This window comes from Channa argus, chromosome 6 (assembly GCF_033026475.1).
Source record: "Channa argus isolate prfri chromosome 6, Channa argus male v1.0, whole genome shotgun sequence".
Taxonomy (NCBI): domain Eukaryota; kingdom Metazoa; phylum Chordata; class Actinopteri; order Anabantiformes; family Channidae; genus Channa; species Channa argus.
Genome location: NC_090202.1, coordinates 26,213,273 through 26,236,311, shown reverse-complemented (window position 1 = coordinate 26,236,311; position 23,039 = coordinate 26,213,273). Strand labels below are relative to the sequence as shown.

Below are 23,039 nucleotides of genomic sequence, written 5' to 3'. Positions count from 1 at the left end.
AAAGTCTCCTTATTCGAGAATCCTGTTCCACAGGTTGCGATGGGGAAACGTTACGTGAAGATCTTAAGTTGAAATTCTTCACCGGGCGCACGTTGCGCTCATTCCAGCTGATTTGACGCCTCGTGGGCAAGAAGTCGAGCCCCCTTTTCACCCGTTTGTCAGTCCAGAGCGCTCCAGAGCGCAGAAACCACCCTCCAGTTCTGAACCCGAGCTCAGTGCAGCTGGACTGGAGATCTTCAACACACGAACAAAACGGAGCGACGCTACTTTCTGTGGGTGAGTATCACCGAGAAAATCCGTCTTTTTCCAGGATCCTTTTCGTGCTTCTCTCACAGGCATCAGATGTGGTCAGTTGTCGGTGTCGGTGGCCGCGTCTTACCTGTTGAATACACTGATTGTTTCCTATCATATCAACAACCAAAAGAAAAAAGGGGCTTTTGTAAGAACTGAAAACGTTTCGGCTCCATCACAAATTCTATTTTTATGTGTGGACATGTTTCAATCGGAAGCTTATTCACGCATATTACTCAGAGTTGTGGCCCTGATGAACAATATTTTCATGGGTACGCGCGTTTAAGTTAACACAGCAGCAGTTTATAGTGTAGAATCAGGTTTATTGGATTCATTCATCACCCATCAGCCTCAAACCACACAGTTTATGTTATACTGTGAAACTTACCCATGTGGGCTAATCATTCATACAATTTCAACAGTCTAATCCATCTTCCTTAATAGATGGATAAATAAATCTTTCTTTGAATAAATAATTCCCAGAAAAAGCGAACGAAAAGAAACGCACCACCCGACCGTCACAACAAAACCACCTTCACACATATGATGTCATTTCTAAGCAGCTTAAGTGTTACAGCAGTGGGATGTGATCCTCTGCGAAATTTCCCAAAAAGGGGAGGGCAAATCAGTGATGAGGGGAGATTACACAATATTAAAACGTATTTACTGACTCAGGCTGGAAGTTCACGCCACCCGAACCGCTCCAGAAGTCAACGGCTCTGAGCTGCCACAGGCAGGAGGTCGCAACACTGAAAAAAGGGAACCGGCGTCCTGCTGCTTTCTGACACATTGTGAGTGATTTACTGATTTGACTGTATTTCAGATCCACGACGCGAAGCAGTAACAGATGAGTTTGGTTAAATCTTAAGGAGCCTTTGAAAATTAACAGCTTGGAAATTAGCTTTGCTGGATGTGTGGCTGTCTGCAGATTAGACTTGAGACAAAATAGATTTGTTCTACTGGTACCAATCGGTTCTCAGGAGGCCAGAGTGAGGTGGTTACGTAACAGACCCGGAGAGAAGGAGTCGGGTCTTATCGTTAATCTTTGCGCTTCAGAGGTGGTTACAGAGAGGCGTCCTTCTGACATTCTGGAAGCTGAGGAGAAATGAGGGGGAGAGAGCTGCTTTCCAAAATCCGCTTTCAATTGAATGTAGAAAACGATTTATCAACACCCTGTAAGAGATGACTAACTTTCGGCTCACTCCGTGACGTCACATTACCTCACCCCGACTTTATGTGACTCAGTCAGTCAACACCAACGGTCAGATCAATACACGAGAGAAGAAGTCAGCTTTAATTTTATGCTTAGAAACAAGCAGAAAAACTGAATGGTTTTTTTGTCGCCTGCTGTGCGCAATTACGCGCCACAGGGAGCATGACCACGATAAAAGGAGCGATGTCGCCGCGCGCTCAGCGGTGTGTGCCTGTGTGTCAGTCTGTAGACGATGACAGAGATCGCGTGTGGCTCGCTGGGTCTCGGTCCAGGTTTAGTGGGGACGGGCTGCAATGGAGCCTGAGAGCAGAAACAGATGTCAGATCTGGCTTATTGCATCATCAGCAGTGTCCCAAATCCCAGCTTCCAGGCAAAGGTGATGCATGGAGGGAAGAAAGAGCAACCATTTCCTCCCCTATGGCTGGCAGCAGGTCAGCTTTGATCGCCCTAGGACTGATACAGGGCTCTGGAATTTGTGGAAAGCGAGAACATTTGACTTACTTGGTTTATTAATGTTAAAATCAGTTACTTTTATGTTCATTTCAAATGCTAGTCTGCAGGGATAATGATATAGTGTGTGTGTGAGAGAAAGAGAGAGAGAGAGTGAGAGAGATGAGAATCTTAATGGCTGGACAAACATACAACTCATGCTTCACTGACTTTGCAAAGCTTCCAGTGCAGATAAAGTGTGTGTGTGTTCTGTAGCCTATTTTGCAGTAAATTTTTGAGTACAAGTACTTAAGTTTGAGCATCAATGCCTTTGATCCTGAATGTATTACTTCACCTTTACTAAAGACACAATTTAATTAATTTGACCTTAATTAACTTTGAAATGCAAAATGCGAAGCCTTAGCGATTTCATTAGATGACTAAAGTTTTGGATTGTGTAATTCCCTACAATCTTTGTGAACTAGCTCATAAAACCGAACCATTTCTCAGTCCCAGTCCAGAACACAAGTGTTCGCAAGACTCTTAACGTGTTAAAAAAAGGACATTTTAATTATCATCACTGAGCCCGAAACTCAGGCAAAGTGTCCTGCTCCTGTTCAGGTGAAGTTCTTTATGTTCAGAAAGTGTAAAATGTTTGCCATGTGGGTTCCCAAGTGTTCACTTCACCTTCTTTAAATCTGGATTTAAAACCAGCTGTGTTTAGTTCTGAAACTAGAGGTCACTGCACAGGTTTAGCTGAAGTTCTGCTCTGGTCGGGTTTACAGGCTGCCATAAGTTCACGCGTCAAATTAGTGCAAACAGGAAACGTGATTGGCAGTCAAATCTTTAGAAGAGGAGTGTGCAAAACAAATGAATAAACGATTGGAAGGAATGTTTTTGTTTTTGTTGCAGTCAAATATCAATCTCCAAATTGATCTTCAATCCTTTTTATGGGATTTGTTGATACTAATAATGTAAAACTCACTTTCCACATCTCCCAACTCACACAGTCTGTTTTCTCTCTTTAATAGAAAACTGAGATGTAACTTATGATTCAAAAGTTTTTTAGTTTTAATAAGAGTGATGGAGGGACGTGTGTGGATGTTCCAGCAGACAGTAAGGCTTCAATAGTCATAGATTTATGACAAATCTTTCTGTATTTGGATGAACCATTCCTTTAAAGGACACGTCCAACCTTTCTTCAGAATCTGAAACAATCATTCTTCAGAGTAGCATGAAGTCAAACTTTGACAGACTGTCTCCACTCTGTGTTCAGCCAGTTCAAGCCGGTTCTCATCCACAGTGATATTATATTAATGTGTAATTGCTTTGTTGCGGTCATACTGCTTTTTACCAGCACAGTCCTCCCTTCATTACACACTGGGGTTTGTTCTTTGTGTTAAATTGAGGGCTGACAAGTTAATGTCTCAGTTTTAATGCCTCTCAGTGGCTTAAAGTAGCCTGACCTATTAAACGTCTCAGATGGAGAGAACTGTTTGTGGTAAATGGGTGTCTTTGGACCATTTCACTTTTCTGTCCATTCTCAGCCTTAGCGACCGGCTCCACCTGCCTGGTCGTATCTTCAAGCGTCCCCTGAGGACGGTTGGTCATCCATTCGTGCTTCAGGCAAATTAACAGAACTGAAGCATGCGAACTGATCAGTTTTGATTAAAATTTACAAGTCAGTGCCTATTAGGTCTTTACTTTGGTGCAGGTTTGTTGTTTTCTTAAAACAGAATCTTTTTTTTTTTTGTTTTGCCCGCTCAGTTTGTCTAAAAGCATAAACAAATACCTGAAATGTAAATGTGAAGCTCATCGGTGTCTATATTTAATCTGTTATAAACATTACAAACCCCAATAATGACACAGTGACTGCTGTCAGTCCAGTCCTGAGCTGATTGGCATCTTTTAGTTATGCAAAGCTATTGTTTTTGTCTAAGGTCAGACTGAAACACAGACATTCTGTGTCTAAAACTGGTTTTGCAACATGACAAGTTGTAAAGAAATGGGGAGGGCTGATAAAACGGTGTTAATGTCACCATGGGGACAACATGTGAATTTCTCTCAAAATCCAAATGCTGCGAACATGGCAAAACAGTAATAGTTTGTTTCTGAAGACCTCCCTGTGAAAAATACTGCAAAGTCTATCAACTTCACCTGATAAGGTTTTGTCCCTGGAGCAAAGCGATTTGAGAACGAGATGGAGGGAGCTGTGATAAAACTCATTTTTCACCTAAATAAGAGAGGAAGGAGGTTTATTGAGTGAATTTACATGGACTTAAGTAACCAGGTTAAAGTCATGCTTCTCGGGAAAGCTGATTTCTTAATTGTCATGGAAATGAGAAAGCTGGTTTTGGGGTAGAGGATTATGAATGAAGGTAGAGATCATTAACAGGCTGATGTCGGCTCATTTTTAAAACAAAGTCAGGAAGGTTAAAATCAGTGCACCCGGCTTCCGATATACAGTAAGTCAGAGGTGGAGGGGAAATCAGGCTACTCTGCTGCAGCATTTAGGCACGAATGTCCAGTGTCCCGCTTACTTAAATGTATGTAAACACAGTCACTGATCTCAGACTTTAAAATTAGGCACAGGTTTATCTGTGAAACCCGACCACGTGCAGTAACCTGAGTGGGAGCTGTGTGAACATGCACTGGCCCCGTTCACATGAGAGGGAGAACTCGTTTCATCGATGTCACTGTAGAAAAAGGTGAAATAAGAGCTGGGAGCTCCCTTAAAGTCAGCCACAGAAACAGAGCGTTTTGGAAATGTAGACAAAAAGCAGACTGACGTTGTAAATGTTTTACAGTCTTACTGCTTCAGTCTCACTGAAGACGAAACAAATCCAGGATAAGCAAACCTGGGTCACTGAGAACCTGCACATCATCACACAGCTGTTTTCTGTTTTTTATTGGTGCTGAAAAGACTCCAAATATATGCAGTTTCATCCAATCTGCATATGATCAAGTGAGCGTAATTTGTTTAGAACCAACTAGAGTAACACAATGAACAAGAATAAATTATGTCTGTTTATGTTAAATGGTTTATTCTTCATTGTAAGACTATAACAAGTTAAGCAAATTATGTTTATTTGATTTGATCAGATGCAGAATGGATGAAAAAGCATATTTTTGAGTGCAGACACACTGCTCTTCACGTATTAGTCATTATCAAAATTGCAATAAATGAGAAGCTGCAAAACTTACTAATGAAGCACAAATCGTTGGCACCTCCAACGTTTTAGAACACACACTAAAAAAAGTTGCATACTGTATCTTTAATTCAGAAGATCTGAAAATAGAATCTAAACTATACTATAAAGTCTTATGGTCAAACCTTCCATCAGGAACTTTATACTTAATTTGTGAGGTGTATTCTTTCATATTTTAGAACGTAAATGCAACACAGGCTTCTCCTCTTTAGAAAAAACAAGTGGCTGCACTCTCTAAAACCATCCAAAGTCAGATTTTCCTCATTCCTCATCTCTATGTCCAAACACACATTGCGTTCTTAAAATCCCATTTAGTGACAAACCTCTGAAGCCGGAACATAAAACGGTCTTTATTTAGGACGATGACGGGATCACAGGGTCACGAGCCCTTAGGCCAAACCTGCATTTCACGCCATAATTCACAGTGTTTTTCTCTGGACAGAGGTTTTTTCCTTAATAACAGGCCGTCACACATGACTAGGACGCAGACTCGTAAGGTCAGCAGCGTCCCAAACCAACAATTGGGATGCAGTTGTTTCCACTAACTAAACTCGGGGGTCTTTGGAACCAGTTTTCTGGGCAGCTCACATGCGTGTCCACACAGTTTAGGACAGGCAGAGTCCTTTCAGCAAACAGTTGAGATTCCTCGAGTGTTTTCCATCATCTGTCCTCAGGCTCTCTGACATGTTGTAAATCTCCACCCGCCTTCATTCCTCTCTCCCCCAGCACCCGCCTCCTCCCTTCCCCTTCACCACATCCATCTCCTCTTGCTTTTCATCTCTCTCTGACAACTTTTTTCTCTCTTGTTTCCCATCAAGATCTCAGACACTTTAAGGTCACATTCCTGAATTGAAGGACAGCAGAGAGCGAGTCCACTGCACCACACTTCGTGTCCCCTCATCCCCATCGTCTGTGGAGGGACAAAGACGAGAGATTGTGTATTCTGAAGAGGAAAGGAGCCACTGTTTGCTTGGATATGGTTTCTCAGTTTGTGAGCAGAGGGAAGAGGGAGCTGATCTGAGGTCAAGGCCTTCCTCCACTCCCCTCAAGTCACATGTCAGTGTGAGGCTCAGCCCCACAGGGTTGCTATCGCTACACTGACCGACCTAAATACTTGTAGACTCAGTTGGAAAAGCAAAACAGACTGGGTTGCTCAGTTGGGAGAGGAAAGAGCTTCGTGAGCTGGTGACCCTTCTGGTTTTAACTGAGGAAGTGAAGACACCCCCACTGAGTGGAGCCTCAGCCTTTCTCTCAGGTAAAGACGAGTTTTCACTGGAGCCACTGAAATACCTCACATCGACTTTTCAGAAGCAAAATGCCTGCAAAGACGCCCATGTATTTGAAAACTACAACTCCTAAGAAGGGGAAGAAGCTGAAGCTTCGGGACGTCCTCTCTAGTGATATGATCAGCCCCCCACTGGGTGACGTACGTCACAGTGCCCATGTGGGCCCTGAAGGCGAGGGGGACATGTTTGGAGACGTGGGTTTCCTCCAGGGCAAGATGGACATGCTACCAACCCTGAGTCGAACTCAGAACGGTCACGCTCGCTCGCACAGCGTGGAGAGACACCTCGACGACGGCTTCACCACACAGCAAGACTCGCACAACTTCACCTATGACGGCTACCACTATCATCACACCTCCGGCCTGCTGAAAACCACCATCTCCATGCCGGTGTTCGTTCCCAACGAGCAGGCTCCACCCAAACCGCCACGCCTCCACCTGGATGACCCCTCTCTCCCGCCTCAGCATAACCAGTTCCACCACCATCAGCCGTCAACAGAGCCCGGCCAAATACAGGCCAATGGCTTCAGCCACACACCGAGCCACAGCCGGCAGCACCCGACCTTGTCTCTCTGTGAGAACGGTGTGGTAGGACGTTTGGCATCAGAGCCCTGCCGTGACGTCTCCCTGTCCCCCGCCATCCGCAAGCTCGTCCCCTCTTCTGGCTCTTTCTCGGAGGCTTCCTCTGAGGACTCCATGTCAGAAACCGGCGGGGCCCTGGATGTTCGTCGGGGCCTCAGCCTCGACTCTGATGCCGGTCTGAGCAATGAGGATTTGAGGAGTGAACGCAGCGAGTCTCCCTGTGCGGCTTTCCATCCGAACAGCCTTACAGTCTCATCCGGTGTGTCACGATCAGACTCTATGGCAGGGTTAGACCTGGATCTGGGCCCATCCATCTTGGAGGATGTCCTGAGTATTATGGATCGCTACAAGACAGAAGACGACCGTTGCGAATTGTGAACAAAGCAGAAAATAAAGTGATTTGCAAATGTTTTGTACAATATTTGCTTTATCCATAAAACTCTGAGTCTACAGGGTGGACAAAAGTCTGTTCCTGTAGGACTAAGAGGAGCGTGTAAACAAGGCAACGGGCTGGTTCTGAGTAGCCTTTAACAAAGCTGAACCTCACACTCAAAGCGCCTAAACTTTATGACAAAGAGCAGGCAGCTTGGCTATACGTTCCCTTTCTCTCTGGACACACCATCAGCCTCTGTCCACACCTTAATTTCTCTTCACCTGCTGCTTGTTGATGGTTAACCAATTACCAACAGAGTCAGAAATAAATGCCTGGACTGACCTGGGAAAACCACCAACTGCGAAGGACTTTCAAGAGCAGCTGCAGTCACTTATTCACAGTGGTAACTGCAGCCACTAATAATTAATTTCTTACACCTTAGGGCACTGGTTCCTAACCTGGCGGTCCCGACCTCTACAGAGGAGGGTCACAGCTTTACAGGCCTTCTTGATTTTCAGGCATGTAAGAAAGATTTTTGAAAACAGCTACAGGAGATTATTATTTTTAAAGGTGATACTATTATTCCAGATCAAATGTCAGAAAGTAATCTCCCAGGATACGGGTGTAGTAAGGACCTGAAGACAAGCTACATTCACAAAGCCTTCACTTTTTACTAAACAGCCTCATTGTGTGTTTGAAAGGTACGCAGCAGCAAAGATCTAGATGAGCAATGGCCAAGCATCAGAACAGAGAAAACACTGTAAAGAAGTGTAAATATTAAAAAGTAACACATAACACAGACACAAAATTACATGGAAAGTTCCGCCAATCTCTGATGCAGTGGTCATAATGTAGGCAACACTCTCAGAATTCATCCAAATCCCTCCTTGGACTTATTGAATGCATTATGTGGGTTAGTTGTGCAGTTTATCAGTTATTCTCTGGATCAGAGGTAGAGTATTGGGTTGGGATGCAGAAAGCCCTGGGTTTGAATCCCACCACGACAGGTGTGGCCCCGTCCAGCGTCCAAGGGGCTACCTGGGTGCAGGTCCTGAATAAAAAATGGGAGGGTTGCGGCAGGAAGGGCATCCGGCGTAAAAGCTTGTACCAAATCAACGTGCGGAACACACTCTGCTGTCGATTGATATTGTCAGTTATTCTGTGCTGTTAATGTCATACACTGAATATAATATAAAATGTCCAATAAACATATCTCTTAGTCAGGTGTTGTCATTTTACTCATTGATAGAAAAGGGGTTCCTTAAGGAAAAAGTTTGGGAACCATGGCCTTCTGGTCAGTATAAATAAAACTACACAGTCACACTAAGCTGAGGTGCAAACATAAACAGATTTGTGCAATTCCCTTGTCAGTTTCATACAAAGAATAATAAGAAGAGGATGAATATCACTTTTACTGTATTGCTTTGGTGCCAGATGAAACGTGAAGAACTATTATATTTTACTGTCCTTGTATAACAGATGATGTCAACGTGCCCTCTAGTGTTACGTTTGAGAGCAGCAGCCCTAACGTTTCAGTGGGAGATCTTTGTTTTGGTCACAGGGAAATTAAAGAAGCTTGTTGTTGTTTTTTTGTCCTTTTAACTTATCCCGTGAGTTCAGGGTCGCCACAGCAGATCATTTGTCCGCATGTTGATTCGGCACAGTTTCTACGCCGGATGCCCTTCCTGATGCAACCCTCCCCAATTTTAGTACAGTAAATGCTTCAAGTGTCAGAAAACTGCTGCTTTGTAGACAGTATGAGATGTTTAGGAAACACTCCTCTTCCAGGTTTTGTCAGCCTCACCAAGATTCACTCTCTGCATTATCACAGTAGCCTATTATCCAAATGTCATTTATCATGTATATACAATGTGAATGTATAAATAAAATGCTCATATATATAAATGCTCATATATATAAATGCTCATATATATAGAACTATTTCACACACACATTTGAAACCACGGTAAAACCACTGTTTCTGATCAGAGACAGATTTTAGGTCCCAGGGGCCAAAAAGAGCCCCCACAAATACAGTGCATGTTTTATTTAATACTATCCCACGGAAACATGTCACAGGAAAACTGTAGCTGATTCTGTTTCTTATGTTAGACATTATATTCATACATAGACCAATTAAAAAGGTGCCTGAATGAACTTTCTTAAACTGAATAGCTCAAAGTCAAAATCAGAGAGAATGTTAATGAGGTTTGGAGAATTAAAGGGCAACTTCACCAATTTCCAACTTGCTTTCTGTGGGTTTAGTTTAGGGTAGAAATGTGTAAGAGTCATGTGTGAAGTATTGCAGAGTGCTCTACTGGAAAGATTGTAACAATTTATATATTTTTTTATCAGTACCATGTTTTAACCCCTTTTAGAGGATTGTCATGAATTTGCCACAGTTTGCTTCTGGGCAGAATGAATCCAATGTGGTGAATGTATGTGTGCACGTGACGTTTCTGGAGATGAAAGCAGCAGTGAGAAGCAAATTCAGGGAGTAATTAAATTAAAACATGGTACTGATATGTGTTTTTTAGATACATACAAAAGGGAAAACTGCAGTTTTTATATGATTTATTGATCCTTTTAAAACCTTTGCACAAATTTTGAAAATGTATTTATTGAATTGTGTCAAAAAGGAAAGGGGTTCCTAGATTTATCTTTGGGCATGTAATAAATTCTCCTTTTATGCCAATAAACTTCCCAATGCTTCCCTATATTAAAATATCTCTCTACTTTTAGCTGAAAAATACCTCCAGATGACATCACCTGGAGGAACCTTCAGTTCAGATCATGTTATCTTTCTGCTCACACTATGGAGTTTGATATCATGGTCAACCTGCTTTTCCAGAGCTCCCCTAGATGACATCATCTGAACTCCTAATGATGTAGAGGTGGGGTACACCCTGGACCACAGAGAAAAACACACAGAGAGACGTTCAACCTCTTATTCACACCTACCAGTAATTTTAGATTCACCAATTAACCCTACATGGATGAGTGTGGGAGGAAAGAGTATCTGGAGGAAACCCACGCAAGCACAGGGAGGCCTTGGCTGGCCATGCCATGAACTTGAAACCTTCTAGCTATGAGGCGGCAGTGCTAACTGTCTAACCGAGGAAGGTAGTTGTCCATGGACCACAGGGTCAGTGGTTCTGGGTCAGGATCCCTGGTCCCGGCTAAAGTGTCCTTGGACAACACACTGAACCCTGAGTTGCTCCCAGTGGGTCAGGTGAGCACAATGCATGGCAGCCACTGCCATCGGTGAGTGAATGGGTGAATAAGAGGCAACAATGTAAAGAGCTTGGATAAAAGTGCTATATATAGGTGGCCATTTGCCGTGAAAAAAGGATAAATAAAAAAATGCAATTTATAGATTTATTAGATGACTTTCATGACACTTGTGTGTCCCAACAATCAAATCTTCATATTTAGAGGAAAACTTTCTTTAAACCTTCTGATTGCATTTGCTTTTTTCAGAATTTAAATGGTTTCATTATGATTTAATTGTTTTTTTGTCTAGTGTAACATAATGTGTGATGGCTGTGCACTAATCCTCCAGTGTCTATCTTCACCTGACAGAAGTCAGCTTGGTCACATTAGTACACACCTGACATTTATATACATGTGGTCATGTATGTAATCCCTTTTAAATGTATAACTGTGTGTGGTCTGTGTACTATTTTTGTATTTAATAATAAAAGAAAATAGCTGTTTCTCTAAAGCTCACTATATTACATTTGTTCCAATATTTTTCATGTAGCAGACAGCTGCTTATAAACACATACCTGTGCAACAACGTAATTCTGCTACATTTACGGATTTATTTCATACCCACTTACCTGTAAACTTGTTTCAGATCGTCTTGTCCCACAATCAGAAACATACAATGAAATACAGTAATTAACATAATTTCCTATTAAAAAGATTTGTAACAGCCAATTATTTGATAAAAACACCGTTGTTTTACTCATTACCGGTTCAAAACAAGGGGGTACTTACTTTTGCGCATGACTGTACATCCCTCGACATATTTCCTTCGAGCGGATTTGGCCCAATGCTGATTGAGAGAACTGACTTACATATTTAAACCTGTGGGTGGCGGTAATAGGCGCGGGTGCGTTTAACGTGCCAAATAACAACAGAAGAAGAAAAGAAAAAAAATTAAGGAAAAGAAGAAGAAGCAGCAGCAGCTTCCCTTAGGGCACTGTTACAGTTTCGAGTTTTTAAATGAATATTTAGTTTTATCAGAGGTAACTGTTTGAGAAGTGGAGTGTCCGCTACACTTTCTACAAAAATGAAGTGAGTGTTTATTTTAGGACCTGCGTAAAAAACGGCTATCTTAGCGGGTAACGCGTTGTCAGTGCTAGCTCGTCTGCATTAAGTTAGCTGATATACCGTTACCATATACCATCATTCAGCTAGGTGAAGATAAGATTTAATTACTGCAGACATTAAAAGCAAGAATTTATTCAGCTTATTTTTTAAATGTCAGTCTGTGTGCACGTTTAAATAGATATAAATGACATAACCAGCGTCCAAATTAGCTTAGCTTCGTAGCTGTGTAGTAGTTGATGTAACGTTAGCTGAAGATACGGAGTAGCGTTACTTGCAGTCTCCTTAAAACATTGCTTTCAGTCTCATATGTATTAAACTACATTTATGTACTACATCATGTAAACTACAATTTTTTAGTAAAAAGTAATTCTGCATTTGAAATGTCTTGGTGCACAGAAAACTAACTGGAAAATCTTCAGTAACGTTAATATTGTTCTAACCCTGTGTTGTATGTGTTAGTTTATTTAAGTTCCCTTTATTCCATTCAGCAGGTTTCTACTGTTGTCGGTTTGTTGTTTGCTTTTTTCATTCATAGTGACCCTGAGTCATGATTCAACCGTAAATATATTTTAATTAATGGGTTTATTCATCCACACATTTGCCCATCCATTTTAAAATAATTGTTATATTGTTAGGAATTAATAATCTATAGCCATAAAATTGGGACATAAATATGATGTACACTGTAATAATTTTAAGTAATAGTCACACAAAAATTAGAGGTTTATCAAAAACAAAAAAACTTAACACCAAAGTCTGTGGCTCCCTTATTAATTAGCTATTTATACTTCTGCTTGGTGAGACAGATATTACACTGAATTCTATGTGCTTTTAAAATGTTAAATACATTCTGATATATTGAGGCAGACGATCATCCTTCTATGAATTTGCAACATGTCACACATTGTTTTATTCCAGGCTCAACATTGAGGGTCTGTTGGTGTATTTTCCTTATGACTACATCTACCCTGAGCAGTACTCCTACATGCTGGAGCTGAAGAGGACACTGGATGCCAAAGTGGGTGCTGTTAATGTTCTTCAGTTTATTCTACAGGTTGCAGAAATGATAAAACAAGATACCTCCCCAAAATGTTTGAATGCACATGTCCAACTGTTCAATGTTTCAGTACTTATTGCACAACACGCCGTTCTCTGACAAGCCGATAAACCGCAAACGTCAAAACGTGATTTGTCATGTATAATCCATGAATGTACCACTAACTGTTCTGGTTCAGTGACAATTTGTATTTAAATAGTCCTCTTCATTACGCAGTCACATTTTGACAATTGACAAGTTATTGAGACACTGACATTTTTTTCTCGTGGTATACCCACCACCAGCTTTTGTTTCAATAAGGTGTTTGAGATGAAGAAATTAGTAATGCATGCTTCCACCTAAATGCCCTACTTCATAATATAATATCACTGTAGCATGAACTTTTTACATTTTTTATAACTTTCACATGAAAGTCCAATAACCCTAACTTTTTGTGAGTTCTGTTCACAAGTAGCATCATGTGAATAGCAGATGTAGGTGGTTGTAGCTCAGTTGGTGGAGCAGAAGTCCACAAGGTCTGTGGTTTGATTCCCTAATCTCCTGGCAACGTGTCAAAGTTTCTCTGGGCAAGACACTGAGTGCCACAGTTGTCCACATATGTCTGCTACTTGTTTTCAAACACAAATGCATGCAACACAAACACTTACTGTAAAATCATCTCTAAACCTTTTTTTTGACTTGTAAACTAATGAAAATGAAGCCAGGTCTACAAATATGTTTAAAGTCCTAAAGTAGTTTGTTCATAAATCAAATTTCTATGTCATTCCTACACAGTTCATCCAGTGTTTTCAGTAGTAATCAGATTTTGTTTTCTGCTACATCACCTGTGAACCTCTTTTGATAGTGGTAACTTTGTGTGTTTTCTTGCTGCCCCCTTCTGGTTATGTTCAGGGACATGGAGTCCTTGAGATGCCATCCGGAACAGGGAAGACCATCTCTCTGCTGTCTCTCATTGTTGCCTACCAAAGGGTGAGTTTAGGAACTATTTTTCTCTTTCAGATTGAACTTTCATCAGCCAATGCCACACTAGGACTCTGTTCGATTCCTCCTCTCACTCTCTTTCTCTCTCTCTCAGGCCTTTCCTTTGGATGTGACCAAGTTAATATACTGCTCCAGAACAGTTCCTGAGATCGAGAAGGTAAATCACTCAAATGAAACGATGTTGCAGAAGTCTAGTTTATCCTGCCTAACTTTCCACTGCTGCTCAATAATTTTAGTTGTACTTTAAAAGCACACAGCACCAAATAGGGAGATACTTTGATGCATTTAAACTTCTACAAATTTTTGTCTGATCAGGTTGTGGAGGAGCTGAGGAAGCTGATGGAGTTTTATTCAAAAGAAACTGGAGAGAACAACAACTTCCTGGCTTTGGCCCTTTCGTCTAGAAAAAACCTCTGCATCCACCCAGAGGTACAAACACCTGCTATTACATCTAGACCTCACAAAGAAACAAGGGCAAAACATGACCACACTAACACTCATAGCCCTTGTGGCCTTTATGTATTAGGCTAAACCTAAAGACTTTTTATGGAGAATATGGAGGCCGGGAACTGCTGTGCTTTACAAAATGAGAATCATGGCCAGGTATTAAGCCATTTGGCCTTGGCTGTTGTTTAAGATGCTCAAAGCCACAAGTTCTCCAGCCCCTCATAAAGAATTGACGTCTCCCCGATAGTACAGTAGATACAGTAGTAGCTAGAAGGTGAAGTTTATTTTTTATTTATTGTTGTACTAATGGCTGCATTTCTCTGACAATTCTTGGCCAATATACAGTGCATGTTTCTAACTTATGTTTACCAGCCAAACTCCAAGGGCAAAGCTGAAAGCCAGCAGAGAGAAAGAGGAGGAGAGACATGATGTAATTTCTTAGTTCTTCAGCCGTGCTCCAGTAACATACATACATAACGTGTGTTGGTACATAAGGGTGTATCTTTTGATATCTTAGCCTAAAAGGCTTTTTAAAATATAATTGTACACTTGAGTGCTTGGAGTTAGTTATCTTGCCTGGAGGCAATTTTTTTCTTGTGTAAATTGCATCGAAATACATGTTTAATACTGATGGAGACAGCATCTGTAGGCACCGAGCTGAGCTTCTCGGTGCCTACAGGTTTAAATAAATTCTTGTTGACTTTGGCTAATGAGGATCCTCTGCTTGTCTCCAGGTGAGCTCTCTGCGCTTCGGTAAGGAGGTTGATGGGAAGTGCCACAGTCTGACAGCATCATACATACGTGCGCAACGCCACAGCGACCCCAACCAACCAGTGTGTCGCTTCTACGAGGTGAGAAGTGACATGAATTCAGCAGAGTTGGTTGAGGAAAACTTTTTTAACAAAACAAAACACATCCTCTCCTGTTTTGGTGAGTTCTGTCACTATAAATATGAATTATGACTTGCAAACTGTTGATATAATCAGCTTTAAAGTAATTTTGGTAAAAATAATGAGATTTGTGCAGTAGTGTCCCAGGGCAGAGCCACAGTATTTTATCATGGCTATGTAAAATGAAAATGTACACATGTCACATTTGATTCACATTCCTCAGTTACAAATACTCAATGTGTACTGTATTAAATTTATTTTGGGACATAGGTTCATGTATCCTAAAAACTATTGTGAAGTTATGATGTATTAAGTCAATAATGCAGCAGAATATTATGAGTTTCACAAAGGTTCTATCGATTTAGGGCTATTTATATTATTGGCTAAGGGTTATTAATTAGGGTTATTAATAATGGTTATTAATTAAGGGTTATTGAGTTATTAATCCATTATTGGCTAATCTTCTATGCTGGCCCATTATACAAAAAGGTAAACAACCACATTGTCCTAAACCTTTCAGCTGTTCAGTTTTGGCTTCACAAGTCCTGTAATTGTTTTACGCACACTGATAAACATGCACTTCATCAGTCAGATCCACTGCGCAATAACGTTACACACACAAACTGAAAACTTTGAGCGGATTGAGTGTGAGAAAAGCTAGAGCCCCAAGAGGACAGTTGCAGTAACTCAAACAAAAGATGGATATTAGATATTCCTCCTGGACCAACTCATCAACAAAGAAACCAAAAAAAAATCTATGACGTAGATTAGAGAAATGGGAATGAATTAGGATTCATTGTTTTATCTTCATTTTGTCTGTAGTGTGTCATATACCTAGATTAGACATAATCCCAAACACAGATATTTGTAATATGACGATAAATCAAAGAGAAGCAGAAATATTTTACTTTTTAGAAGCCACCATCAAATGTTTGGCTTTTTCCTAAAAGGGACCAAACCTGAAAGATTTTTATTAAAATAGGTGATTTTCTGTTTAACCTGAGCTCAGTATTGGTTTGTTTGTGCAGGAGTTTGATGCCGTTGGCCGACAGGTGCCTCTTCCTGCTGGCATCTACAACCTCGATGATCTGAAGGACTTTGGCAGGAGAAAAGGCTGGTGTCCTTACTATCTGGCCCGCTACTCAGTACGTTGTACTACAGACTTAAGTATGCAACCAGGTGTGAACAAGTAATATGGGAAAATCAAAACTGGATGGATTTACAGTTGGGGAGTTGAAGAAATGCACTTTTTGAGGACAAAATATTAGAATTAATACTTTGTTTTATTACAGTAGAAGGCGGAAAAACATCATGAAAGGTGGTTTTCATTTTCTCATTTATTAAATTGATTAATTTCTGTTTCCTCAGATCCTGCATGCCAACATCGTGGTGTACAGCTACCACTACCTGCTGGACCCTAAGATAGCTGACCTGGTGTCCAAAGAGCTGGCCAAGAAATCTGTAGTGGTGTTTGATGAGGCTCATAATATAGGTGGGGAACTGACCTGAGTGCAGTGTTAAATACATGTATTATCAGTGTAGCACATTGATAAATATAACTGTTTGGATTTGGTCTTAGTCAGAAAAGTGTCGTTATTCTTTCCATTTCATCTCTGCTACCACTGTTTCTGTTTCTCATTTCAGACAACGTTTGTATCGACTCCATGAGCGTGAACATCACCAGAAGAACGCTGGACCGCTGCCAGAACAATGTGGACACACTTCAGAACACCATACACAAGTAAGAGAATTTTAATGTGTCTGCAACGTACGGCCCATCACAGCAGTGATGTTATGGATTCATCATACGACGTGTGGACACGACGGCGATGTGTTTACATGCAGGCTGGTCTACTTTTACCATTTTAGCCACTACATCACGGGGGACAGTATATAATCCACGAAATGCAGATACCGTGTCAGGCCTGCACAAGGTCTTCAGGTCCTTCATGTTGCACACCAGCTTCTCTCTGTTATTCCTGCTTGCCTCTGATAGGATAAAGGAGACGGACTCCGCAAAGCTGAAGGAGGAGTACAGGAGATTGGTGGAGGGGCTGAAGGAAGCCAACGTTGCCAGGGAAACGGACGTCTACCTCGCAAATCCAGTGTTGCCCGATGAAATTCTTCAAGGTACAGACATCTGCTTCAACAATAAAGTGATGTGTTTGGTTTTTCCCTTTCTCAGCGTGATAGTTCAGACTAAAGCTGCTCCGTCTTTTTCTCAGAGGCCGTTCCTGGTACTATTCGCACAGCCGAGCACTTTGTTGGCTTCTTGAGACGTTTCCTGGAGTATCTGAAGTCCCGTCTGAGGGTCCAACATGTCGTGCAGGAGAGCGCCCCGCAGTTCCTCAAAGACATCTTTGACAAAGTCTGCATCGACCGCAAGCCTCTAAGGTCAGTAACGTCCTCAGCAGCACACGGAAAAATCCTCTCTGCTTGAAATCAGAGGTGGCCTGAAGTGACCGTGTGCTCAGTTTCCTATTCCTCTGTAGTTATTTATTGTTTTCTTTCTCATTCTTATGCTTCTTTGTTTTGTTTTTTTTGCAGCTTCCAGTTCATTGTCTCACTTGACATGCTTTTTTTTTTTTTTTTTTTTACCTAATCACTTAATCATTTATCCATCCGCTCTCTGTTGCCAGGTTTTGTGCAGAGCGGTTGCAGTCATTACTACGAACACTGGAGATTGCAGACATTGCTGACTTCTCAGCTGTTACACTTATCTCAAACTTTGCTACCCTGGTCAGCACCTACAGCCAAGGTCCTAAAACACAAACTGCACCCTGACGCTGACACCATTAAAATATTTTAATGTGACAGACATATATTTAAGTAGGATGTGTGGTGGAAAACAGATTTAGATTTTTCTTCCATCGAATAACAGTCTCCCTCTCTGTATTAGGTTTTACCATAATCATTGAACCCTTTGAAGACAGAACCCCAACCATCGCCAACCCTGTGCTGCACTTCAGGTGGGTTCAGGTGGTTTCTAGCTACTTAACTTCTTAACTATTCACTGTTTCACTGGGAGCAGAGGACCAGTGCTGCAAGATTGATTAAATATGTTAATGTCAGAGATGACACAAATAAATATGGGACTGTTCTGATTATCTGTCTTTGTTCCTTTCATTCCTCTTCCAGTTGCATGGACCCGTCTATAGCTATCAAACCTGTTTTTCAAAGATTTCAGTCGGTCATCATCACTTCAGGGGTAAGTTAAACACATCTCTGCTCATTTTGAACCTGTTATATTGACACGGGGTAAATTCATGCAAAGGTAGAAGGTTAACACATGCAAATCAACAAGATTTTCCCTTTTTATTTAGTTACGTTGTTCTACAATGACACATTACTCCTTGATGTCTTTTTACCTCACTTTTCATTCCGTTTGTTGTCCTCAGACTCTGTCTCCACTGGAAATCTATCCCAGAATCCTCGACTTTCGCCCTGTTACTATGGCATCCTTTACCATGACGCTGGCACGGACCTGCCTCTGTCCTCTAGTGTGTAACTACACCAACATACACAAACTCAGGAGTCAAGTAAAAGTGCAAATACCTGCTTAAACCGTACTGCTACAGAAGTGGAAGTACCACCCCAAATTTAAGTACTTAGTATTTTAAGTGCAAGAACTTTTTTTTGGTCCTTTTGTCTTATCCTGTGAGTTCAGGGTCGCTTCAGCGGATCATTGTCCCCAATTTCTACCGGTGCACAGCCGGGGGTGGGAATGGGCCGGGGTCCCTAAATCATAATAATTATATCTCATGGCATTGATCTGAATTATTTTGTATGTGCCACATAAATAAAACTTCTGCATAAATCTGAAATGTTTTGTATTGACATCTGCTTTAAACATAGACAACATTTATTTTGTACTAAACATCTGGAAAGTAACGTAAGCTCTTAAGTAAATCTAGTGGCAAATGAAATCCATCATTTCCCTGCAGTGGAATAAAAGTAACGTGAAATACTTGATTCACACCTTAAATCATACAGTTGATTTGTTGGAACTGGTCTGAGTGTTTCTCCTTCTGTTTTGTCTCTCATAGATCGTTGGAAGAGGAAATGATCAGGTGGCCCTGAGCTCAAAGTTTGAGACGAGAGAAGACTTTGGTGGGTTGAAATGTCTCGCGCATTATTTATCAGACCATCATGACCCAAAGGCAAACCAGATGGAACCATCAAAGAAAAATATTAGTTGAAAATAGCTTTGACATAAACACACAGATTTTCCTTAAAAGCTGTTATTCTTTGTTAAAATACAATATTATGACCTTTTGTTTTCCAGCTGTGATCCGTAACTATGGCAACCTACTTCTGGAGATGTCTGCCGTTGTTCCTGATGGTATTGTGGCTTTTTTCACCAGCTATATCTACATGGAGAACATAGTGGCGTCTTGGTATGAACAGGTGAGCATCTGAACAAAGTTGTATTCTTTATTTCTGTTCTTGTAAGTCTGCTAATGTTTCTTCGTGTTTGTTTGCAGGGTATTTTGGAGAACATCCAGAGAAACAAGCTGATCTTCATTGAGACCCAAGATGCTGCAGAGACAAGCATGGCTCTGGAGAAATACCAGGAGGTCAGAGACAGATTATCCTACCTTCTACTCATTAATCAAGTCATAAATAACTGTACTTGAATAAAATCAATGACGGGTGTCGGTGCCAAACCAAATCATGCTGACGTATACTGGTGATTGTTCTATTTAGCTTTAGCAGTAATACAAGCAGATTTATTGTAGTATTTTATTTTCCTGGTGTTCTGTTAGTCCCATATTGTTTGAAACTTCTGTCTCTGCTCAGGCATGTGACAACGGCAGGGGAGCCATCCTCCTCTCTGTGGCCAGAGGGAAAGTGTCCGAAGGGATTGATTTCGGTAAATAATCAAAATGCTGCATTTTAATAGGATGGAGGGGGAAATATGGAGGCAGTACAAAGTTACAAAAGGAATGAAACCTGTGAATTTAAATGTGGTTTTATAAAAACCTAAATATCTGGTGTTTTTTTTCAGTGCACCACTTTGGCCGGGCAGTCATCATGTTTGGAGTCCCTTATGTTTACACACAGAGCCGCATCCTCAAGGTGAGAACTATCAGGGCAAGAAAAAGTATGTGAACCCTTCAGAATACATTGTGTTAAATGTGAGCTGATTCATGTAGGTTGTAGAGCCACTGTGCTTAAATTAATAATGCTGGAGTTCATGCTGAACGGTCTGCACTTGCTGTATATTGCACTCATACCAAAAAAAAGGACAATTTAGGACAATTCTTCCAGACAGAACTTCTTCATCTCAGACGTACTCTAAAGACAGCTGCTGTAAATGTGTCTCAGATGTCGTTGCAGTTTATTTGGCCTTAGGTCTGGGTTCTGTCCTAGAGGATTTTCTTTGTGTGAAGTGGTTCTGTAGCAGATTTACTTCGATGCTTGATGCATCCACTCTGACGTGATCCTGTCAGATACCTTGATTAACTGGGTGCATTAACCTTCCCCTCCACAGCAGCAAACTACAGACAGCAAAGTGCTGCCCAATCATGAACATTACAGTAAATCTACTGAATACCATTCCAAAAAGCTGCCTTGACCTGAATCCATTTGAGTTACTGTGAAAACCAGATGTTTTAGCAATATGTCAATTGCTTGTGTTTTCATTTTTATCTTACTCTGATCTTTAAAATGAGAAACAGTCTTTGAGTTGTGTGTTTCAGAATAAATCCTTTGTTTAATACAGAATCACTGTTTTATACTCATCTCTTCCAGGCTCGGCTGGAGTACCTGCGGGATCAGTTCCAGATCAGAGAGAACGACTTCCTAACGTTTGATGCCATGCGTCATGCGGCTCAGTGTGTGGGCCGAGCCATCAGAGGCAAGACAGACTACGGGCTCATGATTTTTGCCGATAAGGTGTGTGATGTCTCTACCCTGCGTTCGTCCGCTTCTCCTTCGTTGTCCATGTCCATGGTTTATGAATCAGACAGTGGTGAAAGTAACTCCCTCTCCTGTCCACAGCGTTATGCTCGAGCAGACAAACGTGGGAAGCTTCCTCGCTGGATTCAGGAGCACATAAACGACGGCAGTCTGAATCTCACGGTTGATGAGGCCGTTCAGCTCTCCAAGCATTTTCTGCGGCAGATGGCTCAGCCGTTCCGACAGGTACGACTCACACCAGCATCAAGCCTGTGCTTTTCCCGGTGTTTTCATGAAAAAGGCTAGTTACTGGGAAACTAACTAGTGACCTTAAAATGTGTCCCCTTTCTTTCCAGAAGGAAAAAAGCTGTTTGTAAATTACCTGTGCAGGCATTGGAACTATTTAGAATTTGCTTACGTAATGGTTTAAATATGGCAGAAACTGATTAGCCAATTCTGACTGAATTCTGAATTCTATATTTCCAAATCAAATATAGACTGAAAAAGACTTGATTTACACGCATCATACAGTGTTAGTTGCTGTATGTGTGCACTGAGCAGGGATTGAAGAGCTTCAGAACTTGCATAAGAAAAAAAAGGTAATTCTGTAAAGCTACTGTTCAAAGAAGTAAACGGGGGCTAAAACACGAGAGCAACACAGCAGCTCACATCCTTTTCCTGTAAAAGCTGATCTGTGCAGCTTCCACCTACCTCCCACTGCAGAAATAAGTTACCCTGACTAACATATTTACCTGCAGTTATTAACTGTAGACCCTTTGCAGTGTTACCAGGCACCTTTCTTTCATCTGACCCAAATCATTATCTTTGATAACGGCCCCCCTCTGTCTGGGTCTAGGAGGACCAGTTGGGTCTGTCTCTGTTGACACTCGAGCAGCTGGAGTCGGAGGAGATGCTGCAGAAAATCACCCAGATCGCTCATCAGACCTGAAGGTGACGTACACAGTGCAATGTCTTCACCATGGCAACCATCATCACCATAACTTTGTTACTGTGCCATCATCAGAACGGAGTCAAAGCAAACACAAAATAGATTTAATTTGAAACTGATGTTGGCTAAACTAAAGGACTGCTCGTACCGCAGCACGTCTCAGGTCCACTGATCCGGATTACATAAAGTTTATAAGGAGCCAGAGTCATTGCATCACATCTGAGCTGGTCTCCATCAAGTGCGACTCAGTGGTTTCTGTCTCTCGTTGAGCATTTTTTTTATTGGTCTGTTAAATCTTTTTCCTCCAAATTCATTTCTGTATTCTAAGTTAGAGCAACTCTCTGTTTAACAATAAATTCTAAACAGACACTAAACCAACAAAGCTTATTTGTCAGTCGTAGCACTTCACAGCTGTCCGAAAACTATCAAAAGCACAGTTAAATAACGAAGGCTGCTCTGACCTTAAGGTTTTTTTTTCGGGGATCACTGTGATCACGATGTGTGTTTAATGGTTTTTGGACAACAGTGAGTTTTATGCAACAGAACAATAAGCAGTCAGGTTCTGGATTCACATATGTTACAGTTCATTGTTGGTTTTAGTATCCAAAGACTATCAGTAGCCCCAACTTTTACCAAGTGTGGAGAGATCTGTAGTGTCTGAGACCTTCAACAGTGTCGTCATCGGTCATTACAGAGATTCATGTTTTTAAATGACACAAACCTAAAGTGCACTTATGTAAATTCATAAGACACACAGCTTAATGTTGAGGTCATGTTAACAATCTCACTAGAAGTGTGATTGAGGTTCTTTCTGTCACTCAGTTTATGCAAAGTAATGCTTCAAAAATCATCCATATCATGTTTGGGAATAGTTGAAAATGAACAGTATTACTTTTAGTACCAAAAAACTGTTGTTTCAAGTAAGACGAGCAGTCGTTGACAGCAGCACTGGCAAATGTTTTTCCATCTGTGGGTGGAACATTTAGCGTCTGTCATACAGACATCACTACTGCAGCTGTACATACTTGTGTTTTATACTGAATATTTGTTTCTACCAGGAATTTGGAATATAAATGTATTTAACAGCTGACTTG

General features: G+C 41.2%; 2 protein-coding genes across 3 annotated transcripts; both read left to right on the top strand.

The window, feature by feature from the left end:
- The first annotated feature begins 103 nt into the window (after positions 1-103).
- On the top strand, positions 104-11,106 carry zgc:154093 (uncharacterized protein LOC777623 homolog). 2 transcript variants are annotated; one of them, XM_067506819.1, is made up of 2 exons: positions 104-276; positions 5,961-11,106. In XM_067506819.1, the coding sequence occupies exon 2, from the start codon at positions 6,458-6,460 to the stop codon at positions 7,385-7,387; it is 930 nt and encodes a 309-aa protein (XP_067362920.1). In that variant the 5' UTR covers positions 104-276; positions 5,961-6,457; the 3' UTR covers positions 7,388-11,106. The 2 variants fall into 2 exon arrangements, with proteins under 2 accessions (XP_067362920.1, XP_067362919.1); XM_067506818.1 differs by lacking the exon at positions 104-276 and adding an exon at positions 967-1,082.
- Positions 11,107-11,526: 420 nt separating this feature from the next.
- Positions 11,527-23,035, top strand: ercc2 (excision repair cross-complementation group 2). The gene is made up of 23 exons (XM_067506814.1): positions 11,527-11,684; positions 12,639-12,738; positions 13,669-13,746; positions 13,853-13,915; positions 14,074-14,187; positions 14,940-15,056; positions 16,124-16,240; positions 16,464-16,587; positions 16,740-16,836; positions 17,092-17,225; positions 17,321-17,489; positions 17,735-17,853; positions 17,995-18,064; positions 18,234-18,303; positions 18,494-18,595; positions 19,142-19,205; positions 19,381-19,502; positions 19,580-19,672; positions 19,896-19,968; positions 20,104-20,174; positions 20,850-20,993; positions 21,099-21,242; positions 21,853-23,035. Exons 1-23 carry the CDS (start codon positions 11,680-11,682, stop codon positions 21,943-21,945), a joined length of 2,283 nt encoding a protein of 760 aa, XP_067362915.1. The 5' UTR covers positions 11,527-11,679; the 3' UTR covers positions 21,946-23,035.
- Positions 23,036-23,039: the final 4 nt, after the last annotated feature.

Coding starts and splice junctions, on each gene's coding strand:
- zgc:154093 (XM_067506819.1), top strand. CDS start 6,458: ATGCCTGCAAAGACGCCCATGTATTTGAAAACTACAACTCCTAAGAAG.
- ercc2 (XM_067506814.1), top strand. Junction 15,057..16,123: donor CAGTGTGTCGCTTCTACGAG/GTGAGAAGTGAC, acceptor TTGTTTGTGCAG/GAGTTTGATGCCGTTGGCCG. Junction 21,243..21,852: donor TGGCTCAGCCGTTCCGACAG/GTACGACTCACA, acceptor GTCTGGGTCTAG/GAGGACCAGTTGGGTCTGTC.